At 34.7% G+C, this 19152-nt stretch overlaps 4 protein-coding genes across 4 annotated transcripts in view; 3 read left to right on the top strand and 1 right to left on the bottom strand.

Annotated features, from left to right (window-relative positions):
- Positions 1-479: 479 nt before the first annotated feature.
- On the top strand, positions 480-9002 carry Gp210 (nucleoporin 210). Its single transcript, XM_029312874.2, has 9 exons — positions 480-698; positions 1012-2229; positions 2387-5744; positions 5850-6105; positions 6187-6428; positions 6597-6746; positions 6836-6962; positions 7070-7126; positions 7228-9002. The coding sequence occupies exons 1-9, from the start codon at positions 520-522 to the stop codon at positions 7398-7400; spliced, it is 5760 nt and encodes a 1919-aa protein (XP_029168707.2). The 5' UTR covers positions 480-519; the 3' UTR covers positions 7401-9002.
- On the bottom strand, positions 8189-9956 carry SsRbeta (signal sequence receptor beta). Its single transcript, XM_029312879.2, has 4 exons — positions 9816-9956; positions 9400-9546; positions 8901-9215; positions 8189-8456 (listed from the first exon to the last, which is right to left on the bottom strand). Exons 2-4 carry the CDS (start codon positions 9541-9543, stop codon positions 8340-8342), a joined length of 576 nt encoding a protein of 191 aa, XP_029168712.2. The 5' UTR covers positions 9544-9546; positions 9816-9956; the 3' UTR covers positions 8189-8339.
- A 62-nt stretch (positions 9957-10018) lies between these two features.
- Positions 10019-11394, top strand: LOC114938797 (BLOC-1-related complex subunit 8 homolog). Its single transcript, XM_029312880.1, has 2 exons — positions 10019-10643; positions 10773-11394. The coding sequence occupies exons 1-2, from the start codon at positions 10589-10591 to the stop codon at positions 11240-11242; spliced, it is 525 nt and encodes a 174-aa protein (XP_029168713.1). The 5' UTR covers positions 10019-10588; the 3' UTR covers positions 11243-11394.
- A 670-nt stretch (positions 11395-12064) lies between these two features.
- Hmgcr (HMG coenzyme A reductase) overlaps positions 12065-19152 on the top strand; it is a 29961-nt gene continuing 22873 nt past the window's right edge. The window contains exon 1 of the mRNA XM_029312877.2: positions 12065-12257. The gene's annotated coding sequence lies outside the window, so the exon portion shown is untranslated. The remainder of the gene's footprint in view (positions 12258-19152) is intronic.

Below are 19152 nucleotides of genomic sequence, written 5' to 3' on the forward strand. Positions count from 1 at the left end.
TAAGGTAAGATACGAAATTGACAGTTGATCAGCTGATTGGTCGGCCATCTTTCCAGTGCGCATGATCACGCGTGCGTGTCGACCACTGATTGGCGGACTTTCGTCTCTACTTTAAACATTGGAGAAATTATTAATTATTAATAATATTTATTATTTATTATTATTAATTATTAATTATTATTTATTTATTATTCAGTATTAATTTATTTATTATTATTTATTATTTTATATTATTATTATTAATTATTTATTATTTATTATTATTATTATTAATTATTTATTATTTATTATTATTATTATTATTAATTATTTATTATTATTATTAATTACTTATTATTATTATTTATTATTAATGATTACAGAGAGAAATTTGAAAAAGCGCAGGACGGAGGAATAAAGAACGAACCTATCGATACATCGATTGTCGGCATGACACGCGACATCGATGTTTTTCACATTTCAAACAATTCTATGGTTCCAAAGCGGCTTCAGCGAAACTACGCCAACGGACGGGACAACATGCTGGAATTGAAAATATTTGTGAAAATCGCGTTGTTCGTCGGCCTCGTCGCCGTGATTCGTCCCGCGACGACTTCCACGGCGCATAAACTGAACGTGCCCCGAGTTTTGTTACCTGTATTCAACAACTTTGCAGTGAATTTCACGCTAGAAGTGACGGACGGAGGTTGCTATAAATGGTAATTATTTTCTTTCCTTTTTTTTCATCACATGAATAGACGATATTTTTCACGATATTAATATTAAATTATAATCACACGAAGCTCGTCTCTTAATTACGGAATGTAAATACGTCGTAAATACAGTACATTACCGGTGACCGGTGACATAACCTCAATAACCAATTTCAAGCAGTATTTTGCATTTTGAATATTTTCAAATCAATTATAGGGAAAATATATATTATTTACGAACGCGTTAAATAAATTGCATGTAAAAAATATTTTAAAATTACTTGATCAAATATTCATTTTTTATTTCTTTTTCCTTTAGGTCAACCTCGCGTTTGGATGTTATTCAATTAATTCCAATAAATGAGAATTTTGACAGAACATGTTCGTCAGCTGTGCTGATTCAAACCATAACGAGAGAATTGACAAGAAATACTGCAATTGTTTTGGCAGAAGATATCAATACTGGTTACTTTCTGCGATGCGATGTTATAGTGGACGCAATTTTTTCCTTGAATCTCATCACCACCACGAGAGAATTGTACATCGAAGATATACCAGAAGCATTCGAGGTACGGGCCTACGATGAACAGGGAAACGAATTCACGACTCTAGCTGGCATAGAATTTCTATGGGCCGTTGGTGATGCTGACAAACGTATATCTGATACTAAATATATGAGTAATGTGTTACGCTTTATGACCTACGAGGAGTCGCAGTATGAAAGACCTGCTAGTGTGGCTACTTTAGATATTGTCGGCAAGAGAGGTAATATTGTTCTGATAGAAGGTGTCAGAACTGGAACTGCCAAAGTATCTGTTAAATTACCGCATCCTGAATACAAACATGTTCCATCTATAGAACTTGAATTGATCGTTATTGCTAATTTAATCATTATACCGCCGGAAATAACAATAATGGCACACGACAGCTTCAAGTATAAAATAATGCACACTCGTCAAGGGCGCTTGGAGGAGATCAGTTTGCCCTCGAACCAGTATTATCTAGAAGCTGAAAATTCTAATATATTGGAGATTGATAACGACCGTGATATCGCTTATGGTCGCAAAACTGGACGTACGAAAGTATTCTTACACGATAAAAATGTCCGCGACGAGTATCCAGTTATTCTACCTTCTGCCATAGTCAATGTACACGAGGTAGCTTACATCTCTCTTTCCGTTCTACCGAGTCGAAACTGGGGAGTGTTGGGTTACACTCATGAAATCATTGTTGAGCTGTATGATAACAAAGATCATAAATTTCACATCGGGGAGGGTGTAGAAGTCTCCATGAAGATTGACGAACAGTATTTCGAGCCAAAATTGATCACACAAAATGGCACTTATGCCATTGTAGTACCGATCACCTGCGGAACATCAGTTGTGGAGGCAACGTTGCGGGGTATAATCGACAAACGTGGCAGCAGGATTGCATTGGAGCCCCAGCTATCTACTAAAGCTGAAGTCATGATACATACACATGTTGTAGTTCAGCCTAGCGTCTTAACCATACCGTGGGAAGCTATCAATAAAGCCAAGTGAGTCAACTTTGATGTTGTTGAAACATACAAATATCAAAGATGTCGATTTCTTGTGTATAAAAATATATTTCTAGAATTGTTAGCTAAAATTACAGTTGAGAAAGGAAGTCTTTCATCTTAGACACTATGTTTCTATCGTTTCCTTCTGTTCTAGGTACGACATAATGCTAAGAGCGAATGGTGGAGATGGCTTGTACTCCTGGTCCAGCAGACAACCCTCAATCGTAAGTGTCTCGCCGAACGGCGGTGTCAGAATTCTGTCAGCTGGTGTAGCGGAAGTGACCGTCTCGATGATGAAAAACCAGTACAACAGAGACACGGCGAAGATATATGTATTGTTACCTTCGAGATTGAAAATCATCGAGTACAACATGGAAGCGGCTACAGGAGAACCGATTCATCTGCATGTCGCGTTATTCGGAGAACTGATCAACGGATCCGATGTCAGGGAGATACCCTTCAGCGACTGCAAGGATGTCAACTTCGAGGTGTTTATACCAAATGAGAAGTTTGTACGGAAGTACGATAAAAACGTGCAACCGATCGGCGCCGCATGTGCCGTGATAACCATCGTCAATTATCGCTCCATCGGAACGTCCGACGTGACCGTAGCCTACATTCTGAACGATAATAATAATAATAATGGGATCGAGCGTTACCTCACTGACAACGTCACTGTATCGGCATACGAGCCACTCGTAGCGATCCACCCGGAGAGTAAGAAAACTCTGCTCGCCGTAGGATCCTCCAGAAATGTGGTGTTTAAAGGCGGACCGTCGCCGTGGACGAACCAATCTCAGGATTATTCGCAGGAGATACGTCTGTCGAACGAGCAGATCGTCGAGATAGCGGAGTACGACTCGTCGGACGGGCCGTACGACAGAGCTGTCTTCAGGGTGATTTGCAAGTCGCTGGGCGAGACGACGTTGACGTACACGGTGTCGAATGTGCCTCTGTTGGCGAATTGTCGACGCGCTCACGCGTCAGAAACCATCGCGATCGTCTGCGGCAAGCCTAGATACATTTATTTAAGACCAGAATTCATGGACAGTGAGAACTGTCCGATCGGTCAGAACGCGGACAGGGTAATCGCTCACAGTGGTAAGCCCCTAAGGATCTCCGTGATCGTCAAGGACGAGGACGGTAAGCAATTTGACAACATCACGAGCTTGAACGTCGAGTGGAATCTGAAGCCGTCCGGCAGCGGCAGCGTGGAACACCCTTCCGGCACGATAGAGGAGATTCGGACAGACGCGAATGTGATGCTACCGAAGGCTCATTATCAGAATATAATCTACAAAAAACGCCAAGGTACTCTCACAATATTCGCGACCGTCACCGGCTATCAGAGAGTCGTCCTTAACAGGCTCAAGATCACGCCAGAATGGCCGGCATTTTCCGTGGAGAACGAGAGAGGCGGAGTGGAGACTCCGTTGATAGAAGCCTCCATAGAGTCGGTTCTGGTGAACGATACCATTGTTAGTCCCGATAGATTGATGATTCTGAACGATTCGAGCATGAAGTCGTACTTGCAGGTCAGCCAGGGCTCCGGTTACTACGAATTCGTCCTCAGTTCGAACGACATAGCGGACATCCGGTACATGGACGCGACGAGGACGATCACCGTGACGCCGAGAAGACCCGGGGTGCTTCGAATGACGCTGGTGGACCTCTGTCTACCCTCGAAATCGGCGGAGGTGCACGTGGAGGTGCAGCAGCTCGCGACGATCGAGGTCGAGATCGTCAACAAGATCGAGAAGGGAAAGTGCGTGACTGCCGCGCTCAAGTTGTACGACACCAACGGCCACATCGTGAAACTGCCGTCCCTCGACGCTCTGGATTTTCGCGCGGAGATCAACAACGAGTACATCGAGATCGAGCAGCTGCCCGCCAACGAACAGGCCGCCGCCGCGCCCTACGAGCAAATATTGTACAAAGTTCACGGCGTATCGGAGGGCGAGAGTCAGTTGATCTTCGTGAAGAAGGGCGACCGCGAGATACGGAGCGAGACTATCATAGTCCAGGTGTTCCTGCCGCTACGGATGCAACCGAGGAATCTGACGATCCTGATCGGCACCATTTACCAGATGCAGACTATCGGCGGGCCGCCGAGCGCCGAGATCGAATACTCGACGGAGAGCAGCGACGTGTTGCGCGTCGACTCTCACAACGGAATTCTGGAGGGAAGATCGGCGGGCCGGACTCGGGTCCGTGTCCGCGCAATCGGACTCGACCCCAGGAGCAACGACGTCATAGTCTACTCGGAGGATCGCGCCGACATGCATGTGCTGCACCTCGAGGGAGTGAAGATCTCGACCCCCGTGACTCGGGTAAAGGTGGGAGCGACGTTTCCCATCTGGGCATTCGGCATTCCCGACTATCTGACGCCGCTCATCATCGGCTCCATGCAGCTGCCGTTGAGCTTCGCCTGGTCGTCGAGCGATCCCAGTCTGCTCACTCTGCACAACATGTACGAGGGTACCGGGATCAACATCCGGTACCAGAACCAGGTGTCTCTGCGGGCACTAGCCGTTAGTCCGGGATTAGCGACGATCCACCTGAATGTCACCGTACCGTCCAACGTATTGTCCAGCAAGAGCGACATCACTTACACCACGTTCGCCAAGATCGAGATCTTCGAGGAATTGCGGCTGATCGATCCGGCAGCGGCGAGCTCGCGGATTTTGATGTCGCCGAATTCCATGCTGCGGCTGCAAACGAATCGCGACAAGCACGGCACGACGACTTACGAGATTCTGTCCGGCACGCAGGACGACGGATTCACGGAGGACGTTGCACCGCGCGCCTTAACACCCGCGACCACCAGGTCCACCGTGACGGTGGACAAAAACGGGGTCGTGAGATCCGGCGAGATCCTCGGTCGAGATACCATCATCACGGTCACGAACACGGAAGCGTATAACTTGAGGCAATCGTTGAGGGTCCTCGTGGAGGTCAAACCTATTCACTACATGATGCTGTCCTTCAAGTCCAAGCTGCGTATACGTCACGGCGAAGAGCTGAATATGCTGCCGAAGGGGATGAAACTGGAGTACGTCGTCGAGTACTACGATAACGTGGGGAATAAGTTCCACGCCGCCGAGGCTGACGTCAAGGCCACGTTGAATCGCGCCGATTTAGCTTCCTTCGCCACGTCATCGGACGATAACGTCGTTACCGCGAGGTTCCTGGAGAACGGCGAACTGGTCCTCAAGGTCTTCAACGAAAAGTATCCCAACGCGATGTTCGATTATGTTCACATGATGATCGGCGACGTCGTGTTCCCGACAAGGACGACTCTAACAGTAGGTGACGTCATATGCTTCTCCATGCCGCTTCTCTCGTCAGACGGGGACCCGGGATACTGGCAGTCGTCTGCGCCCGAAGTACTATTGGTGGATCCTATTACCGGTATTGGTCGCGCGCGAAACGTCGGCCAGACTGTTATAAAGCACAGCCTCGCGACCCACGTGCAGAGTGAGATAGAAGTCAACATTCTACCAATTTCAAGGGTAATTACCATTAAGTGACAAAGAAATATAATTAAAAAAAACATAAATAGTACAGTAAAATATTCATCCTGTATATATGACATTGTAAAATTGCGTTTTGTACAGGTATCTATCGTTCCTCTGAGAGGAAGGAATATCACTGGTACGGAAGTGTTTAGCGTGCCGCTGGTGCTGAAGAGCAAAGACGAGGAGATTAAAGAGAACAACGTGTTGGCGAGGGGGCTAGGTGGTTGCCGTACTTTGTCATCATTCGCGTTGAACGCGTTTCCTTACACGTGCAACGTACAATTTGTCTCGTCGAGTTTGTCGATCGACGTAAAGGATCTGTTCCTCGTGAAGCCACGTTTCGATATCGTGACAGGTCGGTACCACATCCATTTCCATCCATAAGAAATAGATGAATATCGGTTATAATAATTCTCTCTCTCTCTGGTTATTGTAGGCTTTTATTACTGTGACATCGTATCGATGACCTCTCCGACTATAGTCGCCAGTATATTGGAAAGTCGTATCCAAATCAATGCCCGGAGCCAAGACATCGAATCGGCGGCGTTGGAACTCACTTATTTACCGCCTGTGTACGTCGATGCCAAGGAAATCTTATTCATCACTCAAAGTCACAGTGGCACACCATCGATGACGTTCGAAGTATATGGATTGCCTTCAGTGTTACAACATCTCACTGTAAGTAAATTTTATGTGAGAATATATCTATATTTTTGCTTTCCTAAAACTTATACATAATTAAAGTTACCAATCAATCTTGTATTTAAGCATTTTTAATCAAGATTATGCTTGCTGAGAATTTGTATGTATTTTACGAAATAATGCAATTATTATCTTTTTCGTTAGATTGATTTACCAGATGGTGTAGTTGTCACCTCACAACAATATGTCTCTAAATCTACAATGCAATATAAATTACGTTTGACGCATAATCAGGATGAGATTCAGGGACAAAAAGTGTTCATTGCGAATGATTTGACCAAACAAAATGTATCTGTAAGTAAGCTGCACATGCATTTGTATAGACATTTCTTTTGTATTGCAGATATGGTTATTATTATAATAATTGGTTTCTTTTTTCACAGCTGCACGTACGCGTGTCAAGATATAATCACTTCATCCCTATGTCTGGAGTGCAATGGGTGAATTATATATATTTTCACAGATATACGCTCGGAACATTCGCTGTTATTGTGATTACAATCTTTTATGGTAAGACTAAATTAAAATTTCTGGAACTTGTATATTATTTTTATTAATAAACAAGATCCACATATATTGATATGACGTTATATTAACATGATTTCTATATTTTTCAGTATGGAAATATAGGGTAGCGAGTGTCAATTTAGCGATTAGGAACAGAACCATTTTTGGTAAGCATGGTTTTTTAATCTGCATTTTAAATTACTATCGTAATTTATTTGTCTTAGCAACGCGTGACATAGTTGTGATAATGACAATGGTTTTTTTACAGCCGATAAATCTCCTCCGATGTTGAAGAAGACGATTTGTACCCCATGTACGACTCCCACTTCGACTGGCAGACCATCAACTTCACCTTTAAGACCATTTTCAGCGTTCGAATCGCCTGTTTACGGTGATCCGCGTAGTTTCGGCACGCCATACGTTAGAAGGAGAGATTTATGAGAGTCGAATAGTATATTATTCCATATAAAATCATATCCAAATTATTGACAAAGATTCGTTAAAAGAACAACAATATCTGCTCCGACATTAACATTAAGAAACGTTCAAGGTTTCAATTAGGATACTTAATTTTGTAAGAATAATTACATTAACATCATGTTGTTGAGCTACATAATACAATTGATACTTCAATTAAGTTATTTTTATTCATCATAAATGCGCAATCGTTGCAAAATCGTGCCTTAAAGTCAAAACTGCTGTTATTTTGTTGATACAAAATCATAGAAATTTTTTACTTCTAAAAAAAATTTCTCGATTTTTTATAAAATGTCATGTTTGTATTTTTGCTTAACGTGTGGCAGATTATATGATATATATATAATATATATAATATTACATATATATGTACTATATATTGTATATATAATTTTTTATTGTGTATATAATTGTATGATTCTGTGACAATTGTGCGTGTGTGTTTAAAGTACAGAAATGATTGTTCATACTTACAACTTACATATTTGTTAACATTGTCACAACTAAAGTATGCTACTTTTATTTTATTAATATGTACAGTTTCTAGTCGTATAAAAAAACTATATTTTTGTTTACATAAATAAAATGGCAGTAAATTCTGTTATTGACACGATATATCATACGTCATCTTGAGAAAATCTTATTTTTTTATATATATTCTGTAAGAAACTGTGATATATATATATTCATAAGATACATGTATAGTATAACAATTAAGGATGTATTTCATATTGAAAAGAAAAAATGCAGCGTGATTTTTCACAAACAATAGTGAGATAGTTTATTACAAAAGTAGATGTACGTAGTGTGGAACAGTCGTATTTCTTACAATGACATAGGAAAATTTATATATAAAATGATCTAGAAATATTCCTGAAAAAAATTCTAATATTCAAAATATGATCAGTGTTTCTTCGTATTCTTCAACAATTTCTCGTATTTACATTTACTTGAATACCATAAAGCGAATGGAATAAGTAAGGAAGGTAGAGTCATTACAGCAAACGCAGCCCAATCGACCTATGAAACATAACAAAATGTAATTTGAGACAATGATACTTTAATTTTAGGATATATGGCTGGATGAATGAATGGATTTATTTACTTTAGATTATATAAAACTGTTAGATATGCAGTAGAATTATTATAAGTTTGTAACAAAAAAAACCAATGCAACTATATGTGTGAGACGAGTGCTATGTAATATAGAAATAATTTATAATAATCTTACATTGAAAGGAAACAAAACTAAGAATAAAAATGCACAAAAGGATGAAAAATAAAATGTAAAAGAGTGCCATGCAGAGTATACATATAATTTTAATATTATATAAACTATTCACTTTGTTTTTTATTAAATTTTTCTTTTAAGTTTTTTGAGTAATTGTAAGGCTATTTCTCCACAAAATTATATAATTCTTTATTAGAAATAAAATTTTATATGATACTCGCAGTTGTACTTACCACATGAGATGAAAATTGTTTATCATAATCTCTATATGCCACAATCAGTCCTTCGCCAGGTTCGCTGCTTACTGCAACTTGTAATCTAGGAGCCTCTTGGAAGCGACGGTACAAAACTTCAGCCGAGGTAAAGTTAAAATACCCAAATTTGCGTGGCCTTACAACCACAGTGTGGCTCACATTTGTGTAAGGAGGTACATTATCGATCCTAGCATTTAATTCGCCGCTCACATGAGTAAAGTGGTCTGGATGGAATGAATTGTCTGTGATCTCGACTTCGGATGCAGCCACATTGCCAGTATTATAAATAGTATACTGTAAATTTTAATTCTTAGTATAACAAAATATGATATTTTAAGAGATATGTAAAATATCCATTAAATGCAATATATTTTAATGATACAAAATATTCCCATCACTATCATTAAAAGAATATCTTTCAATGATATTCTATGGATATTTGATATGTTGAATATAAAAAGTACTTTTCTTACTCTACCTTAATAACTATATCCATATTTTCTACTAGATATTTGTTGAGTATCTGTTTAGAGACTAATAATCTAGCAGCCTTTTCCTCCTCTTCTGCATATGCAATTGCGCATAACACAGCGAGTGCTGTAAGTAAGATGTGCCACTTCATTTTCTGTAAGATTAAAAAAAAGATTTCATTAATTGTCAACTCAATTTTTGTTCTAAGACATTGTTAACACATATGAATTCATTGACGTCAACCAATTAGTTCATAATCACGACTTTATGTCAACCTTATGTCAATTTATCCATCACAATCTCAACAAATAAATTATGCTACCAAATGATTTGGCCAATTTTGTAGGAAAACGTTTGCATTTACGTGCCGTGAATATAAGAATGCGTTTATAATGAATGTATCAAAAATGATTAAAAACTCACGTTTATTCGTGTAGAAAATATCCGATAATTATCCTTGTCTTCAACAGAGAAAACGTCTTGTATATCTCGAATCCATATGAGAGAACTAGCAGTCGAGAAGAGACAGAGGGATAAGGGGGATATTAAAAACGCCAACAGCGCCCCGTTTCGCTGCCACGTTTCCGCCACAAGTGCACACGAATGACAAATTCGTGTACACATATCGCCACTTCCGGTACGCGCTGTAAGAGTCAAGATGGCGGATAATTATCGAAGGTTGCGTTCCATTTGACAATTGCAACGCTCATTGAATTATTTTATTAATTATTTATTATTGAATTGTTCATCGAGAATTAATCAAGGACAGATGATGTGCTATTTTATTAAGACTGCGTTCCTACCGAAAATTCATATCGCGATATATGTTATAGATTTCCAATACCGGCACTGAGTTTCGAAACGCGACGCAGCAAGTTGAACGTAGCTGTCAACGATCAGCTGATCGCCGCGACAGTGACAGTTGTTTGATTCATGCGAAAGAAAAGTGCGACTTTATCAATTTTATCTAACGCTTACTCGAATTTTGGAAAAACAATTTTGAAGGAACAATGTGTTGTCTTTCAAAAGAAAGAGATATAAAATATTTTAGAAGAATGTGAGACGGCGGTGACTAGCATTGATGTGTTGATACACGTAAAGAAAGACAAACAATTGACTTATTACATTGTAAAATGTCTAATTAATACTCTTAAAATTGTGAAATTGCGGTAGTGTTTAATATAACAATTGAAATAATGGCGGCAAAAATATATCAACCTGATCAAGAGCTGGAAACAAAAGTAAAAAAGGGTTAGTATTATATTGTGTTAATATATAACGATATAATGTATTTTATATAATATCTATCTTCTCATGAAAAAGTTTTTAAATTTACGTTGTGTGTAATTTTTCATGTATTTATTTTATGTTGTATTGCAGCGACTGAACGCATATCAGAGAACATGCACATTGTTGCCAACGAGCCATCACTAGCCTTTTACAGGCTACAGGAACATGTGAGGAAAGCGCTGCCACCAATGGTGGAGAAACGTGTGGAAGTGCTGGCGTTGCAACAGCAATTACTAGGCAGATGTTACGATGTGGAATATGCTGTCAGTGCCATCAAGACTATGCATGGTGCTGGAAAGAGCTTTGAAAATACCCTGGAGTTTATCAAGAATGCGATATTCTTCAAACAGCAACTCAAGTACGAGGAGCAGAGACGGCACAAGAAGGATGGCAACAGGGACTCTGTCTATAAACGATTATCAGCGCATATCCCCACATTGGATCATCTACCGGATGAAATATCTGATGTCGTTCGTGAGACAGCGAATCGCGTGGAGTCCATGATGAATCATGCCAGACATTCGGGTGAAGTGCAAAGATCGGCTACCATTCATAATTAAACATGCTTTTGTAAATATTTTATTGTAAATGTTTGGTTTTCTGTGATAATCCGCTCATCAATATGCGAACTTTATACATAAATTACATGTAATAGAATGTATATGCTTGCTACAGTAATGTATAATAAATGAAATATAAATTTTCTAATATATATATAGTTATATTATTGAGAATATTTATAATATTCTAATAAATATTTTCTCAATCTCTTATTATCTTATCATTGTAATTACAATAATGATTTTTAGTCTTATGGTATGAATATATCTTCATTTCTTCATCAAATTATATTTTTATATTTGTGCACATTACATTATACATTTGAATACATTAATGTTTTAGTTATAGTATTTCAAATATAGCTCAAATTAACGCTAAATGTTAAAAGATTATAATCGTATCAGTATAATTAATAATACTGCAGCAAACTTATTTTTATTATATATACATTCATATATTCTATTTCATTTTTTAAGTATAATATTTTATTAAGAGAATGCAAGTAATACAATTTTTCAGAAAACGACCGCCAACGTAAATAAATTCTATAAACAATAAAATAAAAACGTAATTCATGATTTTCTAATAAAGCTTTAGAAGCAATTTTTTTACATGTGCATTTTAGAAATATATAATTATGTACACACGACAGAAGATAGAATTGCATTATTATTAATTAACAATTTCTGAACGATTTAATCGAAAAATCAAAATATTCTGCCGAAAATGTGTCCTCCGATAATTAAATAATAATTACTTATAATACAAAAGATTTTCAACAAATCGCTCAGCGCATTCCCGAATTCTCCGGCAGATGTCGCTCGAGTCGAGTCCGCATTGATCCTGCAATCCTGCTGCAAGTTACGAGTGCTGCGTTATGCATGTGTACGTATTGTAGATTTGACGATGAACTGGACCTGGATGACATAAGAGCAAATCTTCAATGAGATCGAATATACGAAGAGGTGGCGACGACGCAAGGATGCCTTCTTGACGGTTTTTCCCGGCTTAGAAGTGAGTCAATCGTTATTTCTCGCATGTGTAGGTTAGGTTATGTTCTCGCAGAATTTACTTTGTCGGTCGCATAGGGGTCGAGAAACACATATAATATTCGCACGCACGTATGTGTGCGAGAGCGGAATATATTTGTTGATATAAGACCCAATTTTTTCATTTGTATATGTTGAAATATTTCTCCAAGTGCATTTACATATTTTTCTCTTTGTTCCTTCCTAAAAAAATTGAGATTTGTCATTTCACGATGACGTGTCATTCAAATTTTATTAATTTTGAACCGCACGTCTTCTAATAATTATATTGTCTCTTTTTTTTTTCTCTCTCGTAAATATCACATTTTTTTGCATTTATATGTATATATATAAAAGTATATACTATCAAATGCATTTAATATACATAAGTATATTATTATGTATATACAATATATTTATATAAATGTATGTACATATATATATATATATATATATATATATATATACAATATACTATGTATATATACCACACAACAAATATCGAAACATTTATACTTATCTATTTAAATTTTGACAATACAATTTTATTTTCATGAGCCACTTCTACATAAATAAATGTATGAAAAAGTAGACTGGTAAATTATGCAAGTTTATTACAGAACTTCCTAGAACTTTTGAAAAATGCATCTTTTTTTTTTCGAAAAACTGCGTATATTTGTACACTATTACGAGGTATTTATTCGAAACTTGAAATAATTTCCTAAGGATTTGTAAACATTTTTGTCCACATTTTTGGACAAAATTAGAACATTTTTAATGTAAGTTTAAAATATAATTCGTTCTCTTTTATCGCATGAGAATCTTAATATTTTTCTATTCATATAATCTATCTATATTATTATTAATCAATTTCAATATCTATATTCTATTCATATATCTATTAATATTTTTTTATTCATAATACTGAAGAAAAAAATGAAAGCTTTGTAAACAAAGTTTCAAATAGAGAATATTACAAGAGATTTACTACCTCCAATTGAGCTTAAATAAAAGTTTATGATTATAAATTAATTCTTCAAAATATTATATATTGAGGAGAATATTAATTTATTAATTCTTAGAAATATATTATAATGAGAAATATTAAACGAGCAAATGTTTCAAAGAAATAAGGCAATTAAAAATATTCGTCGGTAACAGACATTTAAAATTATTATAAAATAAAAAAAAAGTTTAATTTTTTCTTTAAAATGTGCTTGTTTAAGCAAATATATGTTTTTATAATGCAGATGTTCTCTCTATTTCTTCTTAAATTTTTTTAATTTTAAATGTCACTATAACCTGTTGCTGATGGCTTTTTTGGATTACTCATTTTTAAAACGCTTGCTCGTCTCAACAATATTTTTTAGATTTAATCTACTAATCATAAATTTTCATTTAATCTTTAGTTCAATTGGAGGTGGTGAAAAAAAGGGATAAACTTAGCCGCACTCTTTTGCGTAATAATGAGAAATATTAAACAAGCAAATGTTTCAAAGAAATAAGCGATTAAAAAAATATATTCATCAGTAACAGAAATTTAAAATTATTATAAAAATAAATTTGTATGCAGGTACATTTTGCGCGAAAAATGTTTCCTGCGAAAGTAAAGAATTTAATTATTTAATGCATACGTTTATAGTTTATATGTAAATATCCTCTATCGCTTATGCAATGTGTGTGTTCGCTTGTGTTCTTTGTGATGTAATAATAAATCGGAAATCGTAAAATATGTTATGTAATATTGTCAAGCATGCAACTTTCGATAAACAAGTACACTGATTGTCTTCTCCGTAATACAGATATTATAAATTACATTTCTTTGCTGTGATATTTTTATCTCTATACAAACGATACATTTAACTGGGTGTTAATGTTACATTTATTCTTTTTTCGCAGGAAGAATGATCGCACAGGATTGAATAATTTCAATTACACATTACAAGTACGCAATAAATGAGAAAAAGTCGCTATCTGCCTGATTTATTTGGCATTTTTTATCTTTGTTAAGTATGTGAACTGAATAAAAAAGTGCACCAACATTTAACAGTCAATATACTGAATATATTTAACGATTACAGTTTATGAATACAAGGACATTGCTCATATGCACATAATTTTGAAAATAGACAAGTTTGCAGAATAATTCTGTGATATTTTATGATTATGATATTTTAATACTTGATTAAAAACATATAAATGTATAAGATGTTTTAATATTCGATAAAGTATAATTTTATGACAATTTATTTAATATTCGAAATTCACAAAATTTTATTGTCTCTTTCTCTCTCTTCCCTGTTTGTTTAATAATAAAATTAAAATATGAATACATAATAAATATACGAGAATAAATGTTAACAAAAGATTCTTGCATATACACACAATATAGAAAAGTCTTTTCTTATCTACTTTTAAAAAAATCTGCAAAATCTGGAGTGTTATTTTATTTTTTATTTTATTCTATTTTATTTTTATTTTTATTTAAATATTTTTTTAAAGATTTTATTTTTATTTTACAAATAATCAGGAATCGGTCGATCAACCGTGTTAAATACCCCGTCGAGCTGAGACTTCCCCACTTTTCAAAAATAAAAAACTAATACTGTATAATAAAGAGCTATATTTTTATATCCCGCAAATAAAAAATTGTGAGCCCCTCCACAAGTTTTAAATTCCTGTGCAATGCGACGAGCTTGAAATTTTTTATTTGCGGGATATAAAAGTTCACAAATAGCTCTTTATTATGCGCTATTAATTTGTTTATTTCTGAAAAGTGGGGAGACTAACTCGACAGGGGCTCATCCTGCACAATATCTGCGACAAAATTGAAATATCTTGATCTTAATCTAAAACCAGTACGTTTCACGTACGTGTATGACGTTAACGCTTTTGCAACGCGGCGCGATTTCTTCCGCAAGACGCGTACTGCATATTTATCGTAAACAAATGCACGGAAATCCCAGAGCCCAAAACAAGAAAAGTAATTCTGAGAAAGAAGATTTGGATCCCGTTTGCGGCGAATACAATATATTGACAATAATAGAGTGATTCACTCTTACTTCGTTACAGATTCGGCGATATTACGCATTGTGACGCAAATGGTAGCAGGAAAAAAATTAGATAACTATTGGTCAGGGTTGGGCAGATATGTATTTTAAAATATCTGAGATGTATTTAAATATGTATTTTATTTAAATATAGTATTTAAATACTGGAAAATCAAGTATTGCGAAATTTGTAATTACTTATTTAATTTAAATGTATTTACATATATATATATGTTTATTTTATTATTATTTAAAAAAAAATTCTCTACGTGTATAATTAAACACACATATTTATTATGACACATTATATTTATTATATGAACATATTATATTTATTATATTTTAATATATTTTACTTTCTTTCGTGTAAATGCACAGAGAGAATTTTTAGAATTTACTCCGAAAATTATGATAATAATAGGACAATATAATATTGGAAAAATTGTATAAGAGTTTCACTGATTAATATTTACCACGATAAAAAATATTAATATCTATAAGAAAATATAAAATGTACTATGTACATATTAATATATTTCTTATTGTGGTAAATATTAATCAAGAAATTCCGAGAAACTCTTATATAAAATTCTTCCAATATTGTCCCACGATTACCATGATTTTGAGGGTAATTCTACACTGAAAAAAAATTTATTTAATTGGAATAAGTATTTATTTCAATACCCAAATAAAAATCATTTATTTTAAACTAATAATATTGATTTGATATAAAAAATATTTATTTGATATAAGAAAATTCTTTGCAAAACAAATAAATATTTATTTATTTCAAATAAATGATTTATTTGACAGTATTGAACTAAATATGTATTAATTTAATCTTTTTTTAGTGTAAGAGAAAATCATCTACGTGTATTAAATTAAGCACAGAGTTTTTCGTAACTTTACATATTATCGATTTTTTTTTAATTTACGCGTACGTGACGAAAGTCTGTTTGCCTAATCTATTGCTTCCCGTCACACTTTCTAGAGAACACAAACTGTGTGACGTACATACCATCAAATTATGCACGAAGAATATACGTATGTGTATGCGTACATAATCGAGTCGGTGAGCCGCGTAATAATAAAGGCGATACGTTCAACGAAATTTCTATTGTTAATTCACGCGTGACCCGACTCGCCTCTAGAATCGGTTATTACGGTCATATATATTAAAATGTGTCGAGAAATTAACTAGAATTGTCGTCAAATTAACTAGAAATAATTCTAGTACAAATTAATTCAAGCACGACGCTGCTAAAATATTTTTGTGGAGGAAAACACGAACAAAAATTAATTAATGCCGTTACTTCGTATATTTAGGGAAGAAATAAATTATAATAATTAATTAGATATAATTTGTACAAATTGAAAATAGAATCGAAATAATAATATTAGTCTTTTTTATAGACGAGCAAATGAACGTTGTTTAAATTAAAAATTATAACAATGTATTTGTAGTTTATACATGAATTATATTCATTTTGAAATTTTTCTACAAATTATCTTCTGCAAAAAGAAACTATTCATCGTTGACAAAATTATTTGAGTGCAAATTAAAATTATGGTAAAATAAACTGCTTTAGAGAGAAATCGAATGCTTGTATATACTGATTCAAATTTTTTAATCTGACATTTCTCAGAAAACAAATCGTCAAGTATTATTGTGATAAAACATAGATACGATTTATAAGAAATATGTTCAAAATAAATTTTGCATAACTTAGAGAACGATAATTTTATTTTCGATTTTATTATATTCTGTCAGAGTACTTAGAGTTTCAAAATTTGCGCTTTCAAATATATTCTTTAAATAACGTTGTCTTTTTAATTTATAAAAATTAAATTGTACAAAACACTAGTTTAATTTTACTTTACATATTACTTTATTTACTTTATATATATATGGTTTTTTTTATTTTGAATTTTGAGATGGACCCACTTTAATTTTAATAAATTTAATATTAATTTAATATTAATAGGAGGCAGATGCTCAATTTTAAGAGGGATGAATTCAATAGGGATGGATAAATTTAGTAGGGATGGATGTACATACATATGAATATATATATAATTAAAATTGTAAAAAAATTAGTTCAGTTTTACTCATTTATATATATATATATATATATATATATATATATATATATATATATTTATTTATTTATAATAAGTATAATTTACACACATAAAAACCAATATATTTAGTTTTGTTTTTTGTAAAATTGTTAGAAGTTGTTTATAAACATCAATCAATTGTGAATTATATTAGAAATTACAAGCACGCGGTTGTGTTCTTTAGAAGCATTGTTAAAATTAAAAATTTGACGGATGTTCAAAATAAAAGTAAATAAAATTACATAAAATTATTACGTAAAATTGAATATAGTTCCCTCTATTTTTTATGTTTTTATCATCACAATAACACTTGACGATCCCTCGTTTTCGGAGTAAGAAATCAAACTGTCACAAAATCTGTATTTTTTTATGTCAATAAAGAATGAAAAATTCAATATCTTCATATCTTTCTCTCGAAAATTATTGGCGAGCATCATAGAATCACCATCAATCAATATTGCAATCACATATAACGCCTCGTTGAAATGTAATCCGAAGAAAAGGCCAAAGGGCGGACGATCGGAATGAATGATGACGCGATGAGTAGCAAGAATAATTGCAACTTCGTTGAACGTGTGTATATACAATATATTTTCATTTGCTTTGACGACTTCCTACGTTATAATTTCATTCGGTGAAGTCTGAGAATTTCCGGTGAAAATACATATGTATATATGTATATAATCCAATACCGTGAAAACGATCGGCGGCACGTGCGAAATATAAACTGTTTGGAAATGCATTCGAAATTTATGGGGTTCCGAGCGATCGATAGGAGAGAAGTGAGATAGAAGTGAGAAATGAGCCTTTTCCTCTGCACGAGCTGGTTTTCCTCTCGTTATATTCGGTCTCGATTTAATTTTAGCCTAACTGAACGAAAAGCATCGTAGATATATGTATATATTTCAATCATGGGCGTTTGCAGGATTTTTTCCAGGGAGGGGCATGATTAAAATTTTTTTTGTTTTTTTATTCTTTCTTAATTTTTTTAATTCAATTTTTTTATTGTTTTATTTTAATATTAAATAAAATTGCAAATAAATTCCAGTGTTTATTCACAAGGAGAGCAGATGCTTAATTTTTTTACCGATTTCAAAGGGAGTATCTTAATAATATTCTTCTAAGAAAATAGTCCATACAATTTCTTAACTCTCTTCTGGACTTTTGTACGGCGTGTTAGATTTATCACAGCGACATTATATATTTTTCTAAGCGACGTATTGCGAATATGCAGGGAATCCATTTGCGGTGTCCGATGATAGCATCGCGATGATAATCGACGCGATAGAAAGCGAAGTAGCGATTTCTACTTGGAATGTGCACGAGACATATCGGCAGATAATAATTTGCGTATAGGCAGTCAGCCTTTCCCGATCAGCGGTTACATTGTTTTCCCCGTGATAAAAAAGCGCGCGTAAATTGATCGAAAAATGTATAGTTGCTTCATCGATGCGTAATCATCGTGTAAATTCGCAAAACGGCCGTCGATTTTATTCGTTATTTGCACGACGACGGGTTTCTCTCGCTTTCCACTACCGTGCTGCATTTTTACGACCGCGTACGTAGCACTTTGATGAAACAGACGCTGTGTTACAAGACTGGATTTTTTCACCTTTGTCGTTATTATTGTTATTATATATATATTTTTTTTTATTAAAAAAAAACAAGAACGTTATAAAATATCCAAGGTGTCTAGCGGTCAAGGAAATC

This window comes from Nylanderia fulva, unplaced genomic scaffold (assembly GCF_048542155.1).
Source record: "Nylanderia fulva isolate GAGA-0341 unplaced genomic scaffold, ASM4854215v1 Scaffold48, whole genome shotgun sequence".
Taxonomy (NCBI): Eukaryota; Metazoa; Arthropoda; class Insecta; order Hymenoptera; family Formicidae; genus Nylanderia; species Nylanderia fulva.